At 40.0% G+C, this 27,803-nt stretch overlaps 1 protein-coding gene across 1 annotated transcript; it reads left to right on the top strand.

Moving 5' to 3' along the window:
- The first annotated feature begins 50 nt into the window (after positions 1–50).
- Positions 51–20,040, top strand: LOC145910619 (DNA polymerase epsilon catalytic subunit A-like). Its single transcript, XM_082997811.1, has 46 exons — positions 51–193; positions 339–471; positions 812–892; positions 953–1,087; positions 1,309–1,463; positions 1,843–2,059; positions 2,455–2,582; positions 2,648–2,738; positions 2,977–3,182; positions 3,456–3,566; positions 3,806–3,960; positions 4,329–4,484; positions 4,901–5,046; positions 5,380–5,563; positions 5,793–5,986; positions 6,292–6,413; positions 6,728–6,901; positions 7,307–7,398; positions 7,483–7,628; positions 7,918–8,120; positions 8,428–8,578; positions 8,886–9,001; positions 9,277–9,400; positions 10,167–10,322; positions 10,623–10,776; positions 10,930–11,033; positions 11,208–11,421; positions 11,868–12,004; positions 12,341–12,441; positions 12,910–13,090; positions 13,540–13,672; positions 13,960–14,068; positions 14,242–14,362; positions 14,674–14,847; positions 15,151–15,296; positions 15,636–15,724; positions 15,796–15,930; positions 16,095–16,227; positions 16,587–16,935; positions 17,253–17,334; positions 17,553–17,723; positions 18,008–18,242; positions 18,521–18,683; positions 19,038–19,213; positions 19,544–19,713; positions 19,899–20,040. Exons 1-46 carry the CDS (start codon positions 156–158, stop codon positions 20,024–20,026), a joined length of 6,819 nt encoding a protein of 2,272 aa, XP_082853937.1. The 5' UTR covers positions 51–155; the 3' UTR covers positions 20,027–20,040.
- The last annotated feature ends 7,763 nt before the right edge of the window (positions 20,041–27,803 follow it).

Raw genomic sequence — 27,803 nt, 5'->3', positions numbered from 1 at the left:
CAAGATCTGGCGCGAAATCTTCTTAATTTTGTTCTTGATATTTGCGCCGTAACTACTAAATTGTAGATAAAGTAAACTCCTGAAAACAATAATTCCCATTTACTGCATTGATGCATGTTAAGCCAGGTTTCAAGATAAGGCATAGGATTTAAACCATGGTTCTACAGAACTCAGGAAAACTGAACAAAGCAAAGTAAGTGCTTGCATTTTTTGTCTGTTTTTTTGATTTTTTTATGGTATTTCGTGTTTAAGTGTTTATCTGTGCCAAAGCAAAATATAACATGGAAAGTGTCAAATGAACTTTATAAAAAATCTTTGTGTGTTTTTGTTCGATATAGTGACCAACATTCAGAAAGTGGAGCAAGAAGACTCGAGAGAGCACAACTTTCTGATGCTCTCGACGAAAAATATGGATACGAGAAGCTCAAGCTTCCTTGTGAAAAACTTGGCTGGCTCATAAACTTATGTTCAGTAAGTAAAATTTTTTAACCTTTTGAACATTTGTTTCTGTTTGTGGTAGCCTCAGTTTGGAAAGTTTGTGATTTGGGTGGAGAATTTTTGTCAGCAAACATCTGTTTTACGGACTAACTGACACTTTTTCATGCGTGCATGCATGATTAGCTAAATGTTTTTGTGCAAATTATAAAAATTGGAAAAGTCAGTTTTTTTCCAATCAGGTGTTAGGTGTAAGATAAATCCTTTGTGCACATTTTTTGAAATTTTATTCTAAACCTCATAATGTAGTAAAAGAAAACTCCCTTGTTAAGGTGAAGGATTTTTTATGTAGTTTTAAAATTTGCTTATGACACAGGCTGACATACTGGATGAGGACAAGAGATTGATCAGTGCTGTGGATTACTATTTCTTGCAAGATGATGGAGGCAGATTTAAGGTAATTTTGAGTTGTCTAGTTTGTTAACAAGTGTGACCAAGCATAGCATTTGCCTTGCAGGTTTCTATGCCCTTTCAACCATATTTCTATGTGGCTGTGGAAAAAGATGCTGAAAAAGAGGTCATGGCTTACTTAAGAAAAAAGTTTTCCAAAATTGCTGCTTTGGAAGTAGTAAAAAAGGAGGACTTGGATTTGGTAAAAGTTTTGTCTCATTTCCACTCTGTTCTAAAGCAAAATTATAATTTTTACCACTTTTTTATTCTAAAAACTCATTCCATTTCTAGAATCACTATTATTAGTTCCAACTAGAGTAATGCAACCTGACCAAACTTTATACCCATGTTTGCATAACTTGACAAAACTAATTCATTAAGTCATAAAATAAGCTTGATTGACAAAATTCTGTTTTCTCATAGCACAACCACTTGGTGGGTTTGAAGAAGACATACCTCAAGCTGTTATTTTTCCACGTTGATGATTTGATGAGTGTCAAACAAGCTGTGAACCGTGCAGTGAGGAAAAACAAAGAAAGAGACAAAGGAAGCTCGGTTTACACATCTATGCTGTCCAGGTAAACCTATGTACTAAATGTGTTGGTTCAGGAGAATTAAGATAGTATTTTTACCTAATACAAAGAGCAAAATTATCATTCACAGTTAAAAATAATTTTTGTTTTAATTGTGACTAATTACATGTCCCTGTAACTGTGTCTCCATTGGCTTAAAATATTGTCATAACTCTTTGCATGACAGACAAAATATTGGTTAAATACAATCTAAGTTAACTTTTGTTCCAGAAGGTAAATAAAAAAAATTAAAATTACAGTATGTTTGACAACAACAGCAGTACAATATATTCCAAAAAAATCTTTAATCGAAATATTGCCAATACTGGTGTTTAATACATTTAATACTTCTGCAAAATATCATAAATTTTTTATTTTGTTTTAGTGCATTGGCTGGCAGGACTGTCAACGACAGAAGTAACAACAAAAAGGTGACAGATCAGATGGACAGCATCATTGATATTCGAGAATACGATGTTCCTTACCATGTTCGAGTGTCTATTGATCTAAAGATTTTTGTTGGTCTTTGGTACACTGTTCAGTTTAAGGGTTCTGGCATTCCTCCCATTATTACCCGGAGGGAGGACCTGCTAGAGAGGCCGGTAAGTTAAAATGTATATAAATATATACCCATGCAAGATGCAATGATGAACACAGTAGTATTTGAAACACCTGTTGTGGTATAAGTAGCATACCAGTTTGTTTCATGTAATCAATTATATGAAAAATATCAAGCCTTTTTAAAACTGTTGGTTACAGTTGTACTTTTATTATGATAGTATGGGGCAACTTTGTTTGTCATCAATCTTGCCTAATAACTTGTATGAGCTGCAGACAGATGGCCACTGTTTCGACCTATTGTTTAAAAACGTTGGAGCATTTCTGATGTTTTCATATCCTGTATAAGGATGTCAAAAATTTTTCAATACAAGTTACAGCAATTTGCGACTACCCTGTAGTAATAACAAGGGGTGGAAACTGTGATGTTTTGTTTAAGGACCCTGTGGTTTTGGCATACGACATAGAAACCACGAAACTGCCGTTAAAATTCCCTGACGCTGAAACTGATAACATCATGATGATTTCATACATGATTGACGGACACGGGTTTCTGATATGCAACAGGCACGTGACAGAAGTGTTTCCAAGTTAAAATAGCGTGCTCATAACTGGTTAATTGCCGTTCGCAGGGAAATAGTATCTGAGGATGTTGAAGATTTTGAATTTACGCCCAGACCCGAGTTCGAAGGAAGATTTATTATTTTTAACGAACCGGATGAGGTACATTGTTTTTTTTATTATTTCCAGTTTTAAAGACATTTTTTGCGTACAAGTGCATTAACAAAGTAGCAGAACGTCATGGTCACTTCATACCCAGTGCCCCTCTATTGATACAAATTCACTAATAAGATTGGTTCGTTAATTTTGTCGGAATCTAGCCCACTACTGGGCAACCCACTGATAACAAAAGAAAACACCGAAAAACGCACATTTTGGCTTTGACCGTTAACGTTTCCAGCTCAGCACCTTGCACCGTTTCTTCGACCACATCCTTGACGTGAAACCTCACATATTCGTCACCTACAACGGCGACTTTTTCGATTGGCCATTTGTGGAGACTCGCGCGTCCAAGCTAGGCATAGACATGATGCAGGAAATCGGGTTTAGCAAAGACTCCCAGGGCGAATACAAGAGTCGCCAGGCGTCACATATGGACGCTTTCAAGTGAGCGAATTATTGCGCATGGAATTAACTTACCGATGTGTATGTTTATGTTGTTAACTCGGTCTCCATATATTATTACGTTATTGTACATTTATCACAAAAATGTAAGCCCTAAAAGGTTACCAAACTATTGAATTTGTGTAATTTCTCTATAATGCATCCAAATATTTCATCAGCATGACTTTACAACTAAGAAATAACAAGATACCCAAGCTATGATTCCAATTAAAGTTTTTTGTCGTGTTTATGACGTAACAAGCATCTTTGTCACAGGTGGGTGAAACGAGACTCCTACCTTCCCGTGGGAAGCCAGAATCTTAAAGCGGCGGCAAAAGCCAAGTTGAGATACGACCCCGTGGAGTTGGACCCCGAGGAACTCTGCAGGTGCAATGACAATCTTAAACGTAAAAGTTCTGCTAGGTCGTGAGAAGTAAGAAATTACATTAAAAAATTAATTAAATTTAGGATTGTCAAGGATTTTTAGTTTTGTCGAACATTTGTTGGGAATATCGTCTTGATAAAATGAAATGACATTAACGAAAAGGTTCATTTTCTTTGCTGGTTTTTTTAAACTGCTCTCTTGCTCGTGTATAAGCCGTTGTTTTTGTTTAACATTCCTGTAGGTTGGCGAGCGAAGAACCGCAAACCCTTGCTAACTATTCTGTGTCGGATGCCGTCGCCACATATTACATGTACATGAAGTACGTCCACCCGTTCATATTCGCTCTGTGCACCATTATTCCTATGGAGCCTGACAGCGTGTTGAGAAAAGGATCAGGTATGCTGTGTGAAGTTAAATCTCGACCTTTCCATTTTTCTCACATATTGTGGTTATAGTTTAACGTTATGCCTGTTTAAAACACCAGCATCCGGGACTTCCACCGATAACCTCCACTGAGTTTTGTCCTCAAATTACTACAGTTCAATAAAAATCGACATTTGATACGTATGTTGTTTATGTATTTTAGTTTTGCATTTTGTTGAGAAGCAAAAACATTCATTAGTATTCGTGACTTCAGCAAATATAGCAACAGATTGCAGTTTTGGGACAAGTTGCCATTTGCTGTGTTAAAAAGATTGAGGCATTTTACCGTCAATTTTGACCTCAAAATACGAACAAACCTTATTCAATACTCGGTGTCCCAGGAACACTGTGTGAAGCGCTGCTGATGGTCCAGGCTTTTCACGCCAACATCGTTTTCCCTAACAAACAGGAGACAATTTTCAACAAGCTTACGAGTGACGGACACGTCCTTGACACCGAAACCTACGTCGGAGGCCACGTGGAGGCGCTAGAGTGCGGTAAGGCCCTTTTTCGCATAGTTTCGTGGCACATTCACATTGTGTAATCTTTAATGGACTGAACACAATTTGTTAATTTTGACGCGCCTAAATGGAACAGAAAGTTACGTCATAATACCACATAGAAAATATGAATATTATATTCCTGGAACTCCAAAAGGAGCAAAAAACAATCAGCACCATGCATCAGTATAAGATCTTTATTTATCAACAGAAATATTAATTTTGCCAATTTGTAACCTCAGTTTATGTCTTTTGCGTCGGTCACTGACGTGCGCAGGCCGATTCCTGTAGCCAATTTTGACATTTTCTCTATTCGAAAAAATGGAAATATACTTTTTCCAAATGTTTCTAACTCACTATACACGCCGCAGGGACAACCCATATTTACTTCTCATACAAATATTTATTCACAGGAGTTTATCGTTCCAACATTCCGTGCAGTTTTCGTGGGGATCCGGAAACTTTTCAACGTTTACATGACGAAGTGGAACGGACGATCAGGTTCTGTGTCGAAACCGAGGAAAAAATCCCGTTGAACGAGACTTTAAACCTGGGCGAGGTATTCGGGTGTAATGTTGTTACTTTCATGATAGTTATCAAAGCTTTGGTAGAATTCTAGCGTTTTTACACCAACACACAGAGTTTTTGTCAAAACTTGTAATAGTTTCCATTAGTTGGCAGGAGCAGAAACAAAATTGTGGGTTGCTTCTTCGCATGTTGGTAGATACAAACCAGGCCTCAAGTATTGATAGATAAAAGCAACATCCGCAAGGCTTTTTGTTATTTATATATTCCGCGTGGGTAAAACCATTGTTTACTCATTTTTATTTTTACTGTTATAATTTTAAAATTCACGTTTTATGTTCAAAGTTAATCCCGCGTTCTTTCTCAGGTTTGCGAGGACATAAAGCTGAAATTGTGCGGTTTGCGCGACAAGCCAGTTCGCATGGAAAACCCCATCATATACCATCTGGACGTGGGAGCCATGTACCCCAATATCATCCTAACCAATCGTCTACAGCCTTCAGCTATTGTGGACGAAGCCACTTGCGCGGCTTGTGACTTCAACAAGCCCGGTAAATGCTGCATTGGCACTGATTTGTTCTATATTTGTACCACCAGGATAGAGCCTTTCTTTATGTGTAGCTTGATCTGGCCCTCGAATTCGCGCTATTATATACAATAAACTAGCTGAAATCAATCTGAAGCATTTATTCAAACAATTATAAATTGTACAAAATTTGGCAGTATTTTTGTGGATTGTGGAGAGTTTATTGTCCGCGTGTTTGAAACTGTGCCTTTTAGGTGCCACGTGTCAACGTTCAATGCCCTGGATGTGGCGTGGCGAATATATGCCAGCCTCGAGGAACGAGTTCCACCGTATCCAACAACAATTAGAAAACGAGAGGTTTCCGAATCCGGAAAATCCTTCTGAACCCCTTTCCTTCCACGAACTTTCGAAGGAGGACCAAGCTAACCAGGAGAAGAAGAGGTTGCAGGTTTGTTGAATTTGTAAGGTTTATTTGGTTGAGGGTTTGATTTGATATGTTCTTGTCTCTAAACTAATGCTCTTGCGATGTTTGGGAATGTTTTCGCTGCTTTCATACCAGGTACAAATACATTGGATATTTTTTGGACAATTTCGACAAACTTAAAAAAAAGTCATAGTGTTAGCAAATTTACATTAATTTATTCCAACATAGCCTTGGAAACCAACTTTCCTGCTTTTCCCGAGAAGCCAGTCTTTTTAAAATTCGCATAAGATGTCAATGCAGGATATTAATAAAACCATTTTTTTGGACAGGAATACTGTCGCCGTGCGTACAAAAAGACTAAAATCAAACGGTTGGAGGAAAAATATACGACGATTTGTCAGCGGGAGAATTCTTTTTACGTCGACACAGTCCGAAACTTCAGAGACAGAAGGTTTGTAAACAGTTTCCTTTTCTAAAAATCGTGCTGCAAGGTGGTCGACTTTAAAACCGCGTTGCATGTTTTGGATACTCTGAATTTGGCCTTACGTTAGGCTGTAAAAGGGGAATTTATTCAATAACAGTCATGGCAGCGAATAAAGTTTTGCCTATTTTTTTGTTAAATTGCGCGTCATGAAACAAATATAAATAAACACCACTCTTTGTTCATATCAAGCTTCTTAATTTAAAGACAGATAAAAAAAACTTTACAGAAATGTCATTGCCGTATAATTAAATTTTTACGTATTTCTCCGCTTAATGTTGCAGATACAAGTACAAAGCCGCGCTGAAGCGAGCCAAGAAGGAAGTATCGGAGGCTGTGGAATCTGGCGACGCCACTGAGATTAAGAAAGCGAAAGGAATGGAAGTGTTGTACGACTCGCTCCAACTCGCCCACAAATGCATTCTCAACTCTTTCTATGGTTACGTGATGAGAAGAGGGTGGGTATGGTTGTGTAGCTGGCAGCGAGGTCTTGGTCGACCTGTAATTATTTTGCGACACAACCGTGATTCTCACCCTTGATGTTCCTTCCCTATCCAAGTGCTTTTAATATCGTTGGATGTTGGTATACGTTGGTTTTTGTTTCACAAGGAAGTTCATTTTAATTGTCCAATCGAACGCTACTGACAATGAAAACCCGCAAGCACGTTTAATATACTCTAAATCTGTACCTACATGTTGTAATACTTAGCACACAAGCCAGCTGTTTTTTTTGGGGGGGTACGTTCGGGTCTGCAACATAATGTGACTGAATCTGAAAATATGTAAAACATATAGAGGAGGTCTCTCCTAAAACGCCCTGACTTGATGCTTGCAACCGTGTAATGACGTAATTACTTTCGCAGAGCTCGCTGGTATTCGATGGAAATGGCTGGCATTGTGTGTTACACCGGAGCAAAAATCATCCAAAACGCAAGAAAACTTGTGGATAAGATCGGTGGGTGCCTATGCAATCTCTATCACAACTTTCGTATAGAAAATAGTCCAGCATTTTGTATGTATATCGTCTGTCTTTGTTTAGGCAAGCCTCTTGAACTTGATACGGACGGTATATGGTGCGCCCTGCCTTCCAGCTTTCCGGAAAATTACGTGGTGAAGACCACCAACCCCAAGAAGCCGAAAGTCTCAATATCTTATCCTGGCGCTATGCTCAACGTCATGGTGAAAGTAAGTTTTTTCGTATAGAGCCGGTAATGGTCTGGGGGCTGCGGACAGGGCTACTGTTTCGACGTATTAGGTATCATCAGTACAGCTTTTGTGACTTTTTTTGCCGAATAAATACTCAAACAATACTTTCAGTTTGTGGTGACTATGAAGTCACATTGGGCAGCAAACTAGCTGCAACACCGCCGGCAAGTGTTTGAGCCAATGTAATGTCAAGAGGCCAGTTGATTTTTACAATTACAGAACAACAACCAATTTTCTCGTGCAACAAAATATTTCGTCTTGCATTTAGGATGAGTTTACAAATGAACAGTACGAAGAGTTGGTGGATCCGTCCAACCTGATGTACGAACGACGAAGTGAGAATTCGATCTTTTTCGAGGTTGACGGCCCTTACCTTGCTATGGTTCTGCCAGCTGCGAAGGAAGAGGGAAAAAGCTTAAAAAAGAGATACGCAGTTTTCAATTTGGATGAGTCGCTGGCTGAGCTTAAGGGGTAGGTAACTATAGTTCTATTAGAGTTAGACACAGTTACAGGGCAATGAGGGAAACAAACTTGACACAATATTGTTTCTCTTGTGGAAAAAGCATTTTGCGAGGCGTTCTATTTAGCAATACGCAAAATTTTCCTCATTCCTTTGGTTCGTGCTTTCGTACATAATGACACTGATTCGTAATTCTTTGTGGAAGTTGGACTCTGAAGACCCTAACTTGGTCTTCTTTAATACTGTTATTTTAGCTATTTACATAATTCCTTACATAAACTCGCAGTATATATTGTACATAGTTGTGCTATTGTTTAGATTTGAAGTAAAGCGAAGGGGAGAACTCCAACTGATCAAAATCTTCCAATCTTCGGTGTTCGATGCATTTGTGAAAGGAATAACATTGGAAGAAGTTTATCAGTTCGTCGCCAAAGTGGCCGATTATTGGCTGGACGTTCTTTACAGCAAGGTATGCGGACGAATCTCTTGACAAGCAACAGCATCTATGTCTGTAGCGTCACGCTGAAAATGTATCTGTGATATTTAAGCTGCTGTAACATTTGAAAGGTTCAAAGTCTAAACTCATGGCAAAAACAATAGCAGGGATAACAAAACACGTGGGTGCTTTCTTGCCAAAACCTTAATGTAAAATCAAGTTTTTCATGTTTATCTGGTAAGTGGTGTATAGTTTAAAAAGCCACTTGTTTTTGTGTAAGTATCGGTTTTATATGTGGACTTTTGCATTTTCCTTACTTTTGTGGAAATGGTTATTGTAGGCGGCCAATATGCCGGATTCGGAGTTATTTGCCTTGATCAGTGAAAACAGGTCCATGTCACGAAAGCTGGAAGATTACGGGGCGCAAAAATCGACTTCCATCAGCACTGCGAAGCGGTAACTTAAACATTTGTTTGTGTTCATGGGTTTATGTGTTGAATCCATATCTCAGAATGTATGTTGATCGAGTAATTTGCCTGACACAAAAGGTTTTAAGCGTGACATCGAAGTAAAAGCTGAGGACCAACGTTTAAATTTTTCCAACGCGGAACTTGATACTATTGTAGCCATTGCAATGAAACCAGCAACTAATTTTACTCACCGGGTAGCGCAACTTTTTTGTTACGGTTGTAACGTCCATTACGCCACACCGTGATTTACCACATATTTAGCTTGGCTGAATTCTTGGGAGATCAGATGGTGAAGGATGCAGGTCTCTCGTGTCGATTCATTATATCCAAGAAGCCTGAAGGAGCTCCAGTCACTGAAAGAGCAATCCCGCTTGCTATCTTCCAGGTATGGCAAACACATGCACGGAACAACTGATTTCGTAAAGCTCGTAAAAAACCTTAGGCACCGTTGAATTCGTGGCAATTTCGTCATACGATAAGATTTATTATGTTGAATAGTTATTACGTGTGAATTAAAATTAAATGAAATTTGTCCTGTTTTTTTCCTCTTGTAATGGAAGTTGATTACGTGTGAATTACAATTGTCATTTGTTGGATTCTCGATCCAAGTAGTACGTCACGTGGGACCCAAGCAGACAACATGATAAGCTTTTAATATTTCACCTAGCCTGCATTTAACGTAAACAGTTTTGGTGTAGTTTAAATATAAGTTAGTTTTCAAAGCTCACACGACACGTCTACATCGAAACGATAACTGAAAGTTGTACTGGAAATTCGCTGACGTAAACGAAAATAAAATGAATTGAATTGACAAAAATTATGTGTTTTGGCGTATGTGTTTTTTATACGTGATTAATCGCATAGCGAGCACATTGCGTGACATATATATGAGGCGTGAGAGAGTGGCAAGGAAAAGGAAGCACGCGCTAAAATTACCACAACAAGCGCCCGACCCATATACCAAGAAGAAAACCTGATCGCAATTCGTGGCCAGGATATCCTGGGTTCAAATCTCGGTTCGGTAAAAAAAAATTAAATTAACACTAACACAACCCGCGACTAATTTGACATAATATGTCGCAATAGTGTGTTTTCACGTGAAATCGATTGGATTCCAGCATCCCCAGCGAACAATTTTGTGTGTCCAACAGGCCGAATCGAGCATTAAGCGCCACTACCTGCGCAAATGGACGAAGCAATCGAACATGACTGACTTCGATATTCGCGCCATTCTCGATTGGGAATACTACATCGAGCGTTTGGGAAGCGCTATACAGAAAATAATCACAATTCCAGCAGCTTTGCAGGTGAATAGATGTTATTAATTTTGCGTCAATTTAAAGGTATGTCTGTATTTGACCCATTAAGTTTGGGATCATGTTACGTTCTTTTGCTTTTGTGTTCGGGCAAGCTAAATGTCAGAAAAATTGTCAAATTTGTACAAAGTTTTTTTTTGTTTGTTACACCTCATAAGTAAAACTTAAACAATGTGCAATTTTGCTACTACTTCAAAAATCTGATTCCGTACAGTTTCTGAAGCTGTACATGCGGTTAAATATCAATGAATATCTCAAACTATTTTCCACGTTTTAAATCATGTTGTTCAGGGCGTCACAAATCCCGTACCGCGAGTCAAGCATCCTGACTGGTTGCACAAACGCCTCGCGGAGAAGAACGACGTTTTCAAACAAAAACGCATTACCGACATGTTTAAAGCGGCTCCGAAAAAGCGGACGAGACCAGACAGCAGCGAGGACCAAGGTTAAATTTGTGTAAACATCGCTTTCTGCAATTAAATGCTGTTGAATTGAATATCTGGGATTAGTTTTTTTTTCATATTTACCATAACTTTTACTTTCACGTCATTATTATTACATATTTTATTATCGCCATTCGAACTCATTTATTTTGCAGACGAGATTGCCGACATAGAAAACATAGTACCCGGTAACGTAACCGCTCATCCGAAACAAACGACCGTGACTGTGGCAAAGAGGAGGAAGGTGGAATCAACGCAGGTAAAAGTTGTGAGTAAAAGGAAAGCAACCACATTCACTATTTCACTTGTACATTTTGTGTCAACAGTTCTTCACAGACATAGTCATTTTTATTGTTGGTTGCTTTTGTAAAAGCTAATGCATACCAAGTCGCACATCAGTGAAAGATAATACATATCATTTGTTTTTTCGCAGGACAAGGAGTTGAACCAAACTTGGCAGGAGACTTTGGGAAATCCCCCTGCACCCTCCTCGCTCTTTCGCGGTTCCCGCGCCGAACGCCAGGAGTGGATCGACTTCCACAAGCGCAAGTGGGACATCCAGCGACGACAGCGCAGGGCGAGGCGAGAGGGCAACGCCTCCCTGGTAGAGGGCCACGCCCCTTTACCGCGAATGCCTGCTACCACTGGTAAGCACACGCGTGGTTCCTTTGGAATTACACAAAAAACAATGTTCGAGAATTTTTCACACATCTAACGATTTTTTAAATCGGTGCAAACAGTCTTAAAAGTGACAAAAGTGTATGTCGATCCGCAAAGTGATTCAATACCTCCTTCGTTGTTGGCACCCGTTTGTGTACAGACACCAACCAGTTGTCGCACCCCGCCTGAAAACAATGTGATACAGTATTCACCATCTTGAGTGATCAGCATTCACGCACCCATAGAAATATATATTGGTAAAGAAACACTGGCATGGTAACGAAAACCAACTAACCTACGCTTCTGTCCGCAAACATTTTTGACCAATCCCAAATATAACAAGTAGTATTTTCGCTGCAATTTATGTTAATTTTTTTTGCCGCACGGATGAAGTTTAGATAAAAAAGTGGAAAATAAGCGACCTTTCTCCCAGGTCTTGGAGGTTTCTTGAGGCAGAGGGCGCACGCTGTGTTCAACTCGCCCTGGGAGGTTGTTCAAGTTGTCGAAACTGACGAACCGGGATTGTTTCGCGTGTTTGCGCTCATCGGATCTGAGCTTCACACCCTTAAGGTAGGAACACATAATATGCGTGTATGTATTATACACCTTTCCTGCAAAGACATCGAGATTGCATTAAGTTTTAAATTTACATCTATGTGACAAAGCAAGTTTCTGAGCGCCACGCACTTAGATAGGAACGTATTACATGGGTGTATTGCAACAATGTAAATTTAAAGCACATCAGCTTACAACAGTTTTTCAAATCCTTTGATTAAATTTAAGAATGTACTAAAAGAAGCCAACGTTAGAGAAAACACCTTATGAATGAAGGATGTTAACAATTTTTCAGCAGTATTTTTTACTGGAACAGTAAATATAATCCTATCACTGCATGCTGTTCCTCAGGTGAACGTGCCGCGGATTTTTTACGTGAACCAGCGTAAGGCAAAGGAAAACCCGAACGGGGGGAGCGTAGCGTGGAGGAAAGTTAATCGTCTGCTTCCAAGGTAATTACACCTTCGTTGATCGCCTCTATATAGCGAACTTATAGCATAGCTCCGGTCGAATACACTGGCTAATCCAGTGGTCCCAAACTGTTTTGATCTGTGGCCCATATATTGTTTTAATTACGGCTTGTGGCCCACCACCAGAGTCAGTCATACCAATGCAAGTAGTGATTTTATTTGGCTTCTCTGGTAAACTGCAGAAAAAAGCTGCCTTTGTATGCAAGAGGTTTAAATAACCGACTCAAGAAGCCTAAAAATGCCTAAAAAGCAAAGCAATTATATTATTAAACTGTTTAACTTGCTCTGTGCCCTTTAAAAGTCTTCGAGGCTTATATCTGGACTATGGTCCACAATTTGGAAACCAATGGCCTTTATAAAAACAATTGAAAGACAAGACGTTTTGTGGGACATTAATACAGAAAAGTTATACCTTCATCGCATGCTTCTTTTACAAAAAATTTTGCACAGGTCTGCCCAGGTGTTAAACCTGTATGAATACCAAATCCCCGAGGCCGAGTACCAGCGTCACCTACCGGAAATCCGAACTGAGCTTTCGCATCCGGACGTGGTCGCTGTTTACGAACTACAGGTGCCGCTCTGTCTCCGCTTGGTGGTTGATCTCGGATGCGTGTGGAGCGTCAAAAGAAAGGTAGTTTCATTGATTTTCGGACTGAATTGTCTTAAAACGCCATTAGCTCTATATACATTCTGTCTTCGATGACCACAATAATCATGAGTGAGAACTTAATTCTTTTATTTCGCATTCGGCGAAATACCCTTGCGATTTACCTTAGAGCACTCTTGAGAGCAAACTTTTTTGTAATAGAGCGTTACAAAAGGTAAACTGTTACGTCGCCATGCCACATCCACCCATTTCTGCCACGTAGAAGTACTAAAAACATACGTGCTACCACTGGGGGCGCAAGGATTAATGAATAAAAATATGCAATATTTGGAAAACAAACAATCACATGTTGAATATATTTAAGATCAATCTGCTCTCGGTCTAATATCGAGTAAGCTCAGAGAATACTGCAGTGCATGCCTACAACAAATGTTTAGTTGTTCTGATGGTCTGTTTAATCAAACATTATCCAGGCGAGCAGGCTGTTGGCCGGAACAGACACGGACACGTTTGATCTCGATCAGCTCGAGTTCCAATCAGTTGCCGATCACCCATATCTCGATGTTGAAAAAATGCGTCATATCTATCTTTACCACCACCACACGGGTAAGACTTTCCGCGAATCGGCGGCTTTGCTGCTTTATTCAGCTGACTATCGACAAGTGCTTTCTATTTTTAAATGCTTCTTGATGTTATTACGCCACATTTACGGAAATGTTTATGTAGTTCTCACTCACTGTCCCACTCACGAATTACACAAGTGTAAAAGCTTCATATCCCTTACACCAACTTAAATATTTTGCTTAAGCGATATCGTGTCGGTGTCGCCTAACTAACCAAGTGCAATATATTAGTTACACAGGCTTACAGTGTTATTATTTTACTCATTTCAGGGAATAAACACATCCTCGGAGTATTCGTGACTCCATCGAAAAAATGCATGGTTTACGTGGTGGACAGAGTGAGAGCAAACCGCATGCCTAACCTCGCCAATCTGTACAAGTGAGTTTACTACTGGGCGTGGTACATTGGCAAATCGACGGAACTACGTTTCTGTAAACCCTAATGCGAATTAAAAAATACTCGATCCGTTCATTTTACCTGGTTAAAGTTCCCATACACATTTTGTATGTTGTTGTTATCAATGGCATGTATATTGCGGTTATGTTCATCAGAGCTGAAAGGGATAAATGCCTTGGCGAGGAGGGCGTCAACGAAGGGGATCTCCCCGCTGCCGATTACGCATTCGAGGTGCGCGTGGAGACCGACCTGAAGCAAATGTATCGAAACCTACAGGTACGCGACCACTCACAAAAACTTTCTTAGTTCATTAGACTCAGTTTCTCTTTGTGTATGCTTAAAAGTTTTTGGTTTTAACACTTCTTTCTTACGAACTGAAACATATGGCCTTAAGCGCGTAACATCACCAAATTACAATTAACCTATAAGCACAGGATCATTCGAAAATATATTACGTTCAAATTTAACTATAATAAAACAACTAACCAAAACACAAGCACCGAAATTTTATACTATAGCAGAGGCATTTATGATTTCCTAAAACCCAACTCGTGGCCAAAAATCAGCTAAGCACGTGACCATTGCAGAGATATCTCACCGCATACAAGGACGAGCGCCGAGGTCCTACTTTGATCGCCCACCAATCAACACTAGCAGTAGCAGAGCTTAGAAGCAACCTTCCGATAGCTGGGGAAATGCCAATCGTGTCGATTTACAGCAAGCACATGTCGTCGTTCGTTGACGAGCTGAACTGGCAAAGGGTAAGAGCTCGATGTTCCTGTGTTAATGTCGTGACCCAATGTTAATTGTTAAAAGTTTATGTGCGGACGTTAGTGTCTGGAAAAATTTTTACATTGTTTTTCAAGTATCATTGAAACTGAACTTTTCATTACATGAATTAATGAAACTAAAAGTGGACCAAAAACGGCACGTTAACGATACCGAAATAACCATTTTTGGTGACCCCGAACGATGAGACGTCATACTTTGTAAACTCATAGCCACAAACCGACTCAAACCACTGCTTTAAAGTGTTCGGTGTCACCATTATAGCTTGTTTTTAGGATGCGGGTCTGGAGATGGTTCAACATTTCCTTAACTCGGAGTTGGTGGTTCCACAGCTCCTGGAATACAGTCGCTATTTCCACATCCCCGTAGGAAACCTGCCGAAGGATCCGAGTCTCTACGGCGCCGACCTTTTCTTTACCAGGTTCGTTGTTGCTGTATACGAAAAATTACGTTCCGTGTTACGCATGGACAAGGAAAAAACCAACGCAGTTATCCCCGAATGTATTCTTTTGTCGCTGTTAGACCCATATCTTTACCATTGACCTTTCTGAAATCCAGTTTTATGGTTTTATTATAATGCGTTCTTACAACAAATCTTACGCCGAATATTACGGATGTACATCATCCATTTTATGCGCATCTTCGATTTGGTTAATAATAATGCAGCATATTAGTAACTAAAACTCAGAAAGCCACAATAAAATTAATAACAACGATGCAACTACACCTTGATCAAAACTTTACAACAATCTCCATGCAGGCATCTGCAGCGACACAACCATTTGTTGTGGTGTTCTCCCACTGACAGGCCAGACCTCGGAGGTAGAGAGGCAGACGACAGCAGACTCGGTAAGTGACCAAAACCTTCGCAAAATCTAAAAAACGTCGCCTCTCTTCAATTTCTGTGCTCACTCGTTCAGGTACCGACGATTGCGAGAGGTCGTCGATTGATCTCAACAACCCTGGTTTGTATCAGAGCGTGTGCGTTCAGATTGATCTCTCCTCGTTGGCAATCAACACCATCGTACAATCCCACCACGTCAACGATATGGAAGGTGACGTCATCATGTGCAGCGTTGTGTAAACGACACCAAAACTAACATTGAAAAATTAAAGAAAATAGATTGTTGAAAAAATCTAACATTCTCGGAAAATTTATTCAAAAATTGTCGTTAACGTTTGATATTGTGTTTTAACTGTTTTGTTTGTGACATTACAGGGGCTGCGAGCAGCGGGGTGAGTTTTGACGTCATACAGCAGTCGTCGCTGGAGGAGCTAATGAGCGGCGGTCATTCGGCAGTGAGTGGTTTGTCGAGTTACGACGACACAGCTCTTTGTTCCAATGCTTTCAGGTAAAACCAATTACAGGTTAATCGTAAACCCCCCAAAGGCTCCCATACATTTATTAGAGTATTTGACAGACCATACGCGAATATACTGCTTTCTGGAAGAGTTTGTTTCACTTTATTGATGCAATTGTATTCAAAATGTTTGCTTTGCTAATAAACGCATAAAATATCTTATTTTCGCCCTTCAAAATTGCATAAACGAATCCGAAACTGCCTATATGATATATTCCCTAAATCCAGCAAAACAAGCGTTTTTATCCGCCGATGATTTCCATTCCAATCCAAAAGTGCAAAACTATGATGCGAAAATCCATCAAACCGAGTTAATTGAACTGCATAGAAAATATTTCTCCCTTTCACAGGATTCTCAAGTCTATGGTGCAAGGCTGGCTTCGGGACGTTTCTCTCTATCGAAACCACCTCGCCGACAGCCAACTGCAGAATTTTTACCGCTGGTTGGGAAACCGCTCCTCACTTTACTACGATCCCGCTTTGTTCCGTACTTTACAAGTTATGATGAAGAAGCTCTTTCTGCAACTCATCGCCGAGTTCAAACGTCTCGGTTCCAAAGTGGTATACGCCGATTTCTCCCGCATCATAGTCTCGACGCGAAAACGCGGGGTGGATGACGCGATCGCTTACGTGGAATACGTGAATAATTCAATACTTGGAAAAGATCTATTTCATTCACTCGTTCTTTCGGCGAATCAAGTGAGTGCAGCATTTCTCGTTTTTAACAGGCTGCTCCTTTATTGAAATGGTTACAGTAAAGATATAGCCTTCTTGTGCTGTTTGGCATGGGGTTATTGTCTTTTTATAACATTATATTTTTAGTGGTTGTCCCACGTATAAAAGATAGAATTTTTGGTATTATTTGGCATGGGGTTGTCTTTTTTATAAAATATTCGGTATTTTGTAAAAGTATGTTATTCGTCACCACGTTGAAGTTGGTGCATAACTATCGGTACTGAAGTATTATTACAGTGTGTGACTTCAAACTAATCAATTATGTATTGCTTTTACCATAGTGTTGGTCCCACCTCTTGTGGTTAGATTCATCAAATTTTGGTGGAATCAAGGTTGAAACTTCAGTGCTCAACGGCGGAGAAGGTTCGCACCTTGTGTAGCTGTTGCTGTTATGCACGGTTTCGTTACATGTAGTAGCGGATTTTATGTATGCCTATTTGTAATACCTTTAAGTCCTCAAAGGCCCTAATCTTTACCATCGAATCCGACAGCTTACCAGTCCTCGTTGAATGCAAGAGTATTTAAAATTTAGTGGAATGTTTTTTTGTGTCTTAAAACGGTTGCTTGGTTTTACTCAACAGAAGATGAGGGGAAGGACGAGAAAATGGATGATGGGGAAGAACCTCTGGATGCTGGGTATTCGGAGGGAAGATCTCAGGGCTCATCGGACGTGGTGGAAATGAATTTTATACTGGGAAGGTTTCTGCCGGTGGAGGCCAAGATCCAAGCCAGTTTCGAAATGATAGTAGCAGGTAACTGTTTGTAGAGACTGGCTGTTCAACACAGAATTTAGCATTTATTGCTGCAGGTAGTCTGTTATCAGGTTGAATTAAAATTTTCCTTTTGACTGAAATGTAATATGAGCAACTGGGGTTAGTTTCTTCCCTCTCACTCGCATTGCCCTGATAAATACGCAAAATAAATTGGTAATAATTTTTTATCGATTGTTAGGCCTTTTTTAAATCACCGAACTCCGCAGGGGTGTTCGGAAAACAAAAGTTTGAAACACTGCTCAAAAACAACAAATATTATAAAGGTTACTTATCGCTCATCCACTCGGAGGCGAAGAAAGAACGCAGCATGATGGCTCCAGGGCACACTCCAGTGGTGAAGAGGGGACACACGCAGACGCAACTTAACACCTCCACGTCCGAGTTGAGCAAGGAGGAACGCATGAAGCTGGTTGTTCCTAGTGATCCCAGCATCACTCCTCACATTGTGACCTTCTCACAGGATCTGGTGTCTGGAGACCTCTCCGACCAAATGCTCAGGTGCAAAAACTGTAGAGGAAAAATTAAAGTTAGTAAAGAACTTACACCCGATACGACCTCTTGTAAACTTGTGCGTCAACTCTGGTAAAAATGAGCGGTAAAAATGAGAAGAAAAACGGACTTCTTTTGTTTTCACCTCTTCCTTTGCAGCACCATGATGTCTTAAAATCCATTCTTTTGCATGTTTTAATATTGGTGCTTTACATTTAAACTTCTTTTGGAAGCTAATGTATTGGTGACACTGGGGTCGGGGTTCCTCTTAATTTGTCCCTTCACAGCCTTGCCCAACGAATGGTGAAACAGCTCCCAAGCGACCGCTCCGTCCTCCACCAGCTCTTTCCCCGTCTTCCAGGATCACATCTCCACCTCGACAACCCGACCCTGGAGTTTGTAAAAGCGGTTTGCAAGATTCTTTCCATCGACCAGCACGTAAATATACAGGTGAACCATACCTTCCTTGTACGTTTTGTATCATGTTGACTGTATATCAGGCGTAGAGCGTACATTGTCGAAAATGTTGTCACCTAAAAGGCAGCAAGTAAATTGTCGCATTCAACAATTCACTATTTTCAATGCATACGCGAAACGCCTATTTGCTTTAACCGGTGGCCAATGGTTTAATCAATTATTTTGGTTGAAGTTTTTAAGTTGGGCACCAAGCTAGATCGAAGAATAAAATACCAAACAACCATAGCGTATTCAAGCTAATGAGATAGTCGAGATAACATTCAAGTCGATCTCGACGAAATAAAATCACCCATGAAAGTAAATTCGGAACACGAATTCTTTGAAAAGGTGGAGAAGCTTCGTCGGAATCTCCTGCGGTTGATCGGTGTCGGTGAGTTTTCACCTTCGGCCGAATGGAACGACCCTTGCGCTTCCTACGTCGTCGGCCAAGTCGCTTGCGAATCGTGCGGGTTATGCAGGGATCTCGACCTATGCCGGGATCCGATTTCGACTGTGGATGACAGGTGAGCCGGTATTCCTAGTGAATATTTTAAACTTGTTGTTAAATGTATGAAGAAGAATTGGTGTTTATGACCAAACAAGGTCCAGAAAAGGATCTGACATCTGGATCTGATATGATGCATATTATATCCTTATTTTTGGCCAAAAGCAGCTTTTTAGCATGCAAAGGCATTCTTTTAAAGCTCACCCGAAGCTTTTCAACGGCAGCGAAACAGTGGCCTACATTGAACTGAGAATAACTGAATTTATTCATTTATCTAGCCAGCAGCTATCTTGTAAATCTTAATCTCACAGAGCTAATACGGCCAAAAGCATTTATCTCACTGTTTCAGTGCCTGGTCATGCGTTGCTTGCGGATCCCCATACGACACGAACTACATTGAACAGCGGCTCATGGACGACCTACAGCGCAAAGTGATGACCTTCAACCTGCAAGACGTCGCGTGTTCCAAATGTCATTCGGTGAAACAGGCGAATTTGACCAAACATTGCGAATGTGCAGGTAAACGACTTTAGGGTTGCGCCATGTTTTGTTGTTTTTAAATATCCTATTACTTGGTCCATTGGAGTGAAACCACCAAAACATTTCAGAATCAATGGCGTTATCCAATTGTGGCCTTTATTAACACTTAACTAATATTTACCCCAAGATTAACCGAAATTGCAACCGATCCTGCTGTTTTTTAGGTTCCTTTGCTTTATCTCTGCAACCGACGAGTCTGAGAAAAACCATACAGGTTTTCCGCAATATCTGCGAACACACCAAGATGCCTCTACTCGCCGACGCCATCCAGTGGATATCGAACGCCTCTTGAACGCCCGCTTTATCACAAACCGCGCTTCTTGCTTTCAATAAAAAATATTGGGATGTCATATTTTGTGGTATTCTACGTGTAAATATGTACGGTAACCAGGAGCGACATAATTTCGTCTGACAAGTGAAACATGTGCATCATATTTAACCGTGTTTCAATTATCTTACTATACTGCAACTATGCTAAAAACGGTTGAATTACAAAGGCACTGGCGTGTCATCGCTGACGTACACAAACAACGTGTTGTTTATTTACTTTTGAATTGCACAAAACAACAGACCCGTGATATAATACATACATTTACAGGTGAAAGTAAGTCATATAAAAGCAGTATTTTGTTTATTTCCCTTCGGCATTTCTCAACAAGTGGTATTGGGCTGTTTGACGGTTCATGATGTACAAGACACCCATCAGAAATGTGCTGACAAAAATCAGTAAAAAGACAATGGGCAGAAGTTCGACGTCTTCGCGGAAATCCCCTATGAGCAAAACAAATATTTTATTTTTTGAAACCATTTTGAAAGTATCGAGGTTGTATGTAAAATAAAAGGCAACAAAAACAATTAAGAAAAAGGTCCATGTTTAATCGTACCAGAACATGTCTTCATATCTTTCATGAGTTTCAAACCGCCTGGACACGAACACACGCTCTCGCCTTTATTATTCACATTGCAGAAGTGAGAACAACCCAACAGGTCCTGTAAGGCACAGACACATGTAGTTATCCACCAGCCTAGGAACAATATCGGTGTACACAGCAGGCATATCCGCTTGACCGGGAATACGTTTGATTTCAAGGGTATGCATTAAGACCGCATAACATTATTTCTATTATATTTTGCGGGGAAAAATGCTCCCCTCTCACTGTGTAACACTGCATCAGGGCACATCGTAATGCTATCACTGATGCACAGATGTAAATAAGCATGGATATTTGGCAGCTTCGATATGATTTTAGGTATTTTTAGTGACCTTGTCGATTGGTTCTGCACAGTTCAGATTTCGGAGTATTATATTATATTTCGTCTTATCCCGGTCAGTTGTCCATAACTAGAACTTTACCTTGTCACACGTCGAATCCTGTTTCTTGTCTGCTGCACTGAAAGTGAATGGACCAAGAGAGAGGGACTTGGCTTCTTCTAACACATCCTCGTTTACCGAACGTCGGCGCTTTGTGGGAAGAGTGCACATCTGTAAGGCAACGTTTCGAAATTTAAAGCCGCCGTGAAGGGAGTGCAAAGCAGCTATTTTAAATCCAGTAAAAATTGCCACTCACTCGATCACACGACCCCGAATTGGTGGGGCAAACGGTAGCTGTGCACGTTATCCAGATATTCTGGACCGCATCTGGTACTGCGTTCCACAAGAATGCGGGAAAGGAAAACGCAAAGATATCTGGGCGGGCCTGAAGGTAGAGCTGAACTCCAATGTTCTCCGGCCCGGTTGTCGGACATCTTTAAACACGTTTTTTTTCAGGTTGACTGTTATGAGAAATGCTGCTGTACAGAACAAACTTTACATTGGTACGTAGTAACAAAATATGACTACATAAATTATCCCAAGAAAAATGTATTTGACCCTATTGTGCTTGAACTTAAATCATTTAATCTTACCCGTCATCTATAAGGGGGAGCGTTAAGCCACTTCCATCCTCATTTGCTGACACTGAGCAACTTGATGCCTGAAATATACTAACTTTTGATATCCGGTGTTATGCTTCATGAAAGAAATATCATTGTGCTTGTTATAAGCACTGTGGTCTTGATCGATTGTGACCAAAGGTTGTGCAAATTGTTTAAACTGTTTTTGCAGATAAACAATAAAGATACGCGTGGCGTTTTTGGGTTAAAATGAACACAGAATTACTAGCAGTGTGAATCCAGGGGCTTCCGCCAGGCTTAAGGCAACGTAAACAACAGAATCTTCCAATATGTTGTTATCCGTGCTGCCAACAGCGAAGAATTCAGTTTGGTAGCGCGCCATTTCTACTCTAAACTCCTTTTGTTGTGTTCCAACGACTACGTTGACATCCCTGCAAGAACCAAATTAACGGCATTATTTGTCTGCGATCTTTACTCGGAATCTGGCTACGAATACTCACGTAAATACAGGTACAAGCGGCCGACCCAAGGTGAGCGTGGTTTCGGAGAGGAACTGGCAATCCAAAGTGATGACAACGCGTTCAAAGTTGTGTGAGATTGGTCCGTCGTCTTCTGTGATTGTGGGTTTCACTTGGATCTTGTATTCGTCGAGAATTTTACCGTTCGTGTCCTAAACAAGTCTGATTGTGAGCTTTCAAAGATGAATAAAAGAAGAACAGTAAATCCTAAACTAAGTCGTAAAATTGTACACTTATTTTCAAAATTGCTAACTTTCTGCCCAAAAAATAACGCAGTGTTTATTCAACCAACGTTTCGTATCCCATACATGAAGTGTTCGAAGTTTATGTCTGGCTGCAGTATACTAACAAAACTTATAATCCTGAGAATCGACATTATTGTTTCGTTTTCGTTTTTTTCCAGTAGGACACCAAAAATTAAAGCTGCTGCCATTTTGCCAAATCCATGTGTTGTTCATTTATATCGTGGTCGTTTAGTCAAAAAATAATAATAAAACGCTTGATGATGTCAACAAAAGGCAAGTGCAGTGATAAAATTGGAAACAGGAGTGTGCTCATACATTTCTCCGCGCGGCGCACATTCCCATCAGGCTCACGGCTATGTATGTGTCGGCTTGGAATTGTGTGAAGCAAGATCCAACAATGGGCTCAAAGTTTCCGTCGACGAATGTGATAGTGACGTCACCTTCCGGCACCACGGATCTTACGTAGCTTTCTGGGATTCTGTACAGAGGGCACATATGTCGTCACATTCAAACGCCCTTTTTCTGTTTTTTTTTCCTTTTTTTTGTTTTGTGTTTCGTTTACGTTCTTTCAGTAAAAAGAAACTTTTCCAAACGTATTTTTGAATATTTAAGTCAACAGCATACCTCGCAACAAAAGATTGAGCCGAACACGAAAATGAAATGTTGTTTGGTCCAGTTGTTACTTCCGGCGCACTCATACCTGGAGGTGGCGGAGCCTCTGCGAAAGTTTTACATATTTCTTAAGGTCGTATATATGCGTATTAATGCGTTACAGGTATTCCGTGAGTGGTTTGTAATTTCACCTTCACAAAACAGCTCTTCGTACACGAGGCCGAAGCAGTCTATATTCCCGTCGCAAAGCTTGCTTCTGTTCTTGCACGTGTCATCAGAAAGGCAGTACCAGGTATTTCCTTCGCAACGAGCTGAAATTGAATGGACAGCATTTAAAAACCTGTCTGTACGAGCTAACCTAAACAAACAGAACAGATCCGAAACTATTTATTTTTGAGAAATTGTTTTTGCGTCTCTGTTTTGTTCGATTGCGGCTTAACAGCGCGTATATGAACACAAAAATGATGTACTCGGTAACTAAGCTGAAGAAGAAACTTTTTCGGTTTCGTTTCGGTTTATTAGGTAATTTGACAGCAACTTTTTTGTAGGCCTCTAGTGTATAAATGCTTACAAACAAACTAGAGCTATCATATTATCACTTACGATTGCACGGAAACTCATCTTCGCCAAGAGGACAGTTTGCAATTCCATTGCACACAGCTGTGCGTAGCTGGCATCCCGTACCAGACAACCAACAAGAAAAGTCACCAGGAAAACAATCTATCAACATTTAAAAAAGCACGTTTGTGGCAAACCTGATTGTCAATTTTGTCCCTTTCGGCACTGAGTTTTGCTGCACAAACCGGTTTATGTCAGACAATTTTAAACAATCAATATTTTTTGGGGCGTCTAGGTGATAACACTTTTGGGATACACAATAGTGCGCGATTTAAAATGTTTAATACCAAAACCATATATATGTGCCTGCTGGTTTAAAATCTAGTCCAGTCCTGCAGTCACCTACTGCATTGATCAAACGTTATAGGTGTGCGCACTGTCTGCAACTCTCAATGGTTATTATGGCTCTTTTATTTACCAACAATTCCCGGGAATGTCGAGGACAATCTTAAGGCATGATAAAAGTAAAAATCATAGAATGTGCTGTGCCAGACCTAAATGGACAAAACTAAACACACACAGACGCGGCTTACATCACAAAAATTTTAAAAAAGTATTTAAAATTTAAAGCATTTGTTGAAGTTGTTTACAAGAGCCCAAAAAATTATAGATGATCATATTTTTGTGTGGATTTTGTTAGGATGTCGTAGGGCAGGTATAAGAAGTGACCAACAGTGGCAATGGCAGTAGCATGTAATACAAAGATTGGGCGATCGTTTTGATTTACCTGAAGTGCAATTTTTTTCGTCCTCCCCATTTGGACAGTCTTGCACACCGTCGCACACCAAGTTTCCGGCTAGGCACACGCTTCCAACAGTTGCATATGGGCAAGTAAATTCATCAGCATTGCATTCCTCTACACACCAAGACGAAAGTGTCATTTGTTTGCCAATTCTATTGTTACAATGTGGTCTACCGAGTTTAACAGTTGCCGTTTCAAATGATAAGAGACGTGTTACATTCGAGATTTCTAAAAGCACCTCGACATACGGCCGTAGTGTATTACAAAAACTTGTGTTAAATTTTAAAGGGACTGATAAAGCAAAAGCTACACAAAGCAGATTTAAAAGTTTAATAAGAGTATACTATACCATGTAATTGTTACAGTCCTATACATATATTGGAATATAGAAAAGTTTAATGAAGTAAACTGCAAATTTACCAATTTGACAATATTGCTCGTCCCTGGCGTCATCGCAATCCACAATTCCGTCACAGACTCTACTTGAAGCTATGCAGGAATCAACCCCGTCTTCCTGGCAAAAGAACTTATCCACACTGATCAAACAAGCTGAAACAAATATATTATTGCAATAGTTTTAAGGTTAGCGACCATATCTGACGGTAAGACGGTGATGATCCCTGGCGTCGTGCTTCAATATTATGCGACTATAAAATCGTGGACAGCAAAGTCATTTTCGCATTCAAGTATATGTTACGTTCTTTCGCTTAGCCGTAACTACAATGCAATGGTGTTTAAATATGAGTCGGGGAGATATAACAAAAATGACTTATCCTGGACGTGTAACCTAAATTTATTAAAACTATGGTAGATTAAATTCAGTTCTAATTCCGTTTTCGTTTCAAGCCTGTTTATTCTAATTATTGCCATTTTTTCTTGTCTTATTCTTCACATTTTTGGGATTCGACAAAATGATTGCAGAAGATCCAAGCCGTTCGGAAAGTTTAAACGGTTAAAAACCACTGACTTATAAATATAAATTTTACTTACCGATGCTGCAAAAATCCGAGATGTCATCTTCGAATCTTGGACAATTAAGTCCTTCTGATGTACAAAGATTATCTGTTGGTAAGCAGCTAAAATCGCTGTTGTAGCATACAAAGTTGTTGAGTCCGCAAGCTAAAAAGAAAAATGGTACGGATCAAATAAAACCAAATATTTATTACATTAATCTATTAATCAGCAATAAAAAATTGTGCAACTTGAAGACTGGGACACCAGATTACATTCTAATGGACATAGAAGCTGTTCGATAATTACAAAGTTTTAATGCAATGTGTGTCGGGATGGATATATAGGTTCAGAGACAATTGGGAGAAAATTTTGATTTTCGTAATAAAAGGGTTGTAAGAGTTCTATTTACATGCAGTGCAATTCTGTTCATCCTCCCCATTTGGACAGTTCGGGGTGCCGTCGCACACCAAGTCTCCGGGAGTACACACGCTTCCTAGGGTTGCATACGGGCAAGTGAAATAATCAGCAATGCACACGTCTGCAAACGTAAACGTTTTGTGTCAATTATTGTAGAAGCATCCACAGCACCACAGTACGGTATTTTGGTATCACTATTGCTTGTTCAAGCTCTTGGAAACCAACTGAATTGCTTTGTTGTTCATACAAACGCAATTCAAAACTTAACGTCAATCGTTTTACCGATTTTGCAGTAGAGTTCGTCAAAGCCATCGGCGCAGTCCAAGACTTGGTCGCATATTTTGTTTTGACTCAGGCACGCCAGGGTGCCTCCGACAAGACAGTAAAACTGATTTTGGGGAGCGCATTCAGCTGAGAAAAAGAAAAGAATTGTGGTTCAACTGTAGGGCTTCAGAATTAATTGATAAACTATTGACTTCAAATGCTTGGAACAGCACGCAAGTTTGTGTAGCTTACTCAAGAAGGATAGGATGTGTTTCTTAAAGTATCAGCGGTTGAAAACAGAATTTACCAATATTGCAAAACGAAGGATCCTCGTCTTCCCCATTCGGGCAGTCCGAATTGGCGTCGCAAACACGTGACGCAGGTATACACCGGAAGTCACTGCTATGACATACAAATGCGTTACGACCACAACCTGAAAAAAGAAAGTATCGTTAATAATACTAAAACGACAAAAGTGGACGTTGTTGGTTGTCTATTAACGTACCATCACCACAAAACAATTCCTCACTAATGAATGCGCCACAGTCGTCGGTTCCGTCGCACATTTCGCTGTTGGCGTGGCATTGGCCGTCATCCAAGCAGGACCATTCACCCACGGGGCAAAACCCTACAAACGTGAGGGGGAAACTTATAAGGTTGACGTAAAAAGTGAAAAAGAAACCCATTTTTTGGAACTCACTTTGATGCTTTATTGTAATATACGTAATTACCTTTTTAGATTCCCACTGCTGTTTGAACAGAGCTCTTTGCTACGGTAACGTACTGCGTTAGAAAACTTACCTCGAGGGATTTCGTCTTCACCGAACGGACAATCCGTATATCCGTCACTGACAAAGTGTGGATGAATGCAAGTTGAAGGCGCGGACAACCAACATCGGAAAGTGGACTGAGTGCATTCTGCCAACATGAGATGCACACCAGGCATTTAAAATAACTTATATTGATGTGTAAGCAGTGAGATTTGCAAAGATGTATCCAGTTGTAAACATATACTTGATATAAAGGCAAGCACTCACTCGTTGTCACACTGCGGAATATTTTTAAATAATAAACAGTTATAAAAAACTCCTACCGAGTGTACAACCCCTTTCGTCTTCAGCATTTGGGCAATCTAAAACACCATTGCACTGCGTGTTTCCTGGTCTGCAAGCGCTTCCAGCAGAATATGGACAGGTGTATTCATTAGCGTTACATCCCGCTGAAAGCAAAATGTCATTTCTAAGTTTTGTAGTTGCACAAAAGAAATACTCCTAAATTTTTACTCTAATGCATTTTGTTTACCACCGCATTGTTCATCGTACGATTGCTTGTTCAAGTGTTAGAAAATATACGACATAACACGTTTCAAGGAGAGAATAATTGAGACTGAACGATTGGTCATTGTTGCAAAAATCACACATAATCATGCTAAGAAATTGTACCCAATCGGCAATACTGCTCGTCTCTGCCATCATCACATTCCGGAGTTCCATCACAAATGTTGTCGGAAGGCATGCAGGTACCAATTCCATTTACCGTGCAGTAGAACTTATGTTCGTTAGGCAAACATACTGAAAACATGTTATCACAGTGAGATGTTAGGTTTGTAGTGTTAAGCAAACATTACAACCAACTGCATTAAATACTTGGGATGTGGCAATTAATAATGTAAATTTTTTTGAAAAATAAGAGCTAAAAAATTCAGTTTGTAAACTTTATGAAAATGTTCTTTTGTGGTTTTTCTTGTCATTGTAATCATGTTGATTTTCATGATTTTGTATACCAACTTTACGCGGCCATATCACA

Source organism: Ascidia mentula, chromosome 1 (genome assembly GCF_947561715.1).
Source record: "Ascidia mentula chromosome 1, kaAscMent1.1, whole genome shotgun sequence".
NCBI lineage: Eukaryota > Metazoa > Chordata > Ascidiacea > Phlebobranchia > Ascidiidae > Ascidia > Ascidia mentula.
Note: the sequence above shows the minus strand (reverse complement) of the source record. Positions and strands in the feature narration are given on the sequence as shown.

What these genes read in the sequence shown, in the direction of transcription:
- LOC145910619 (XM_082997811.1), top strand. Translation starts at nt 156, where the DNA reads ATGGTTCTACAGAACTCAGGAAAACTGAACAAAGCAAA. An exon ending in CTTTGTTCCAATGCTTTCAG is followed by an intron (nt 16,228 to 16,586) that starts GTAAAACCAATT and finishes TCCCTTTCACAG; the next exon opens with GATTCTCAAGTCTATGGTGC. An exon ending in AGTGCTCAACGGCGGAGAAG is followed by an intron (nt 17,335 to 17,552) that starts GTTCGCACCTTG and finishes TTTACTCAACAG; the next exon opens with AAGATGAGGGGAAGGACGAG.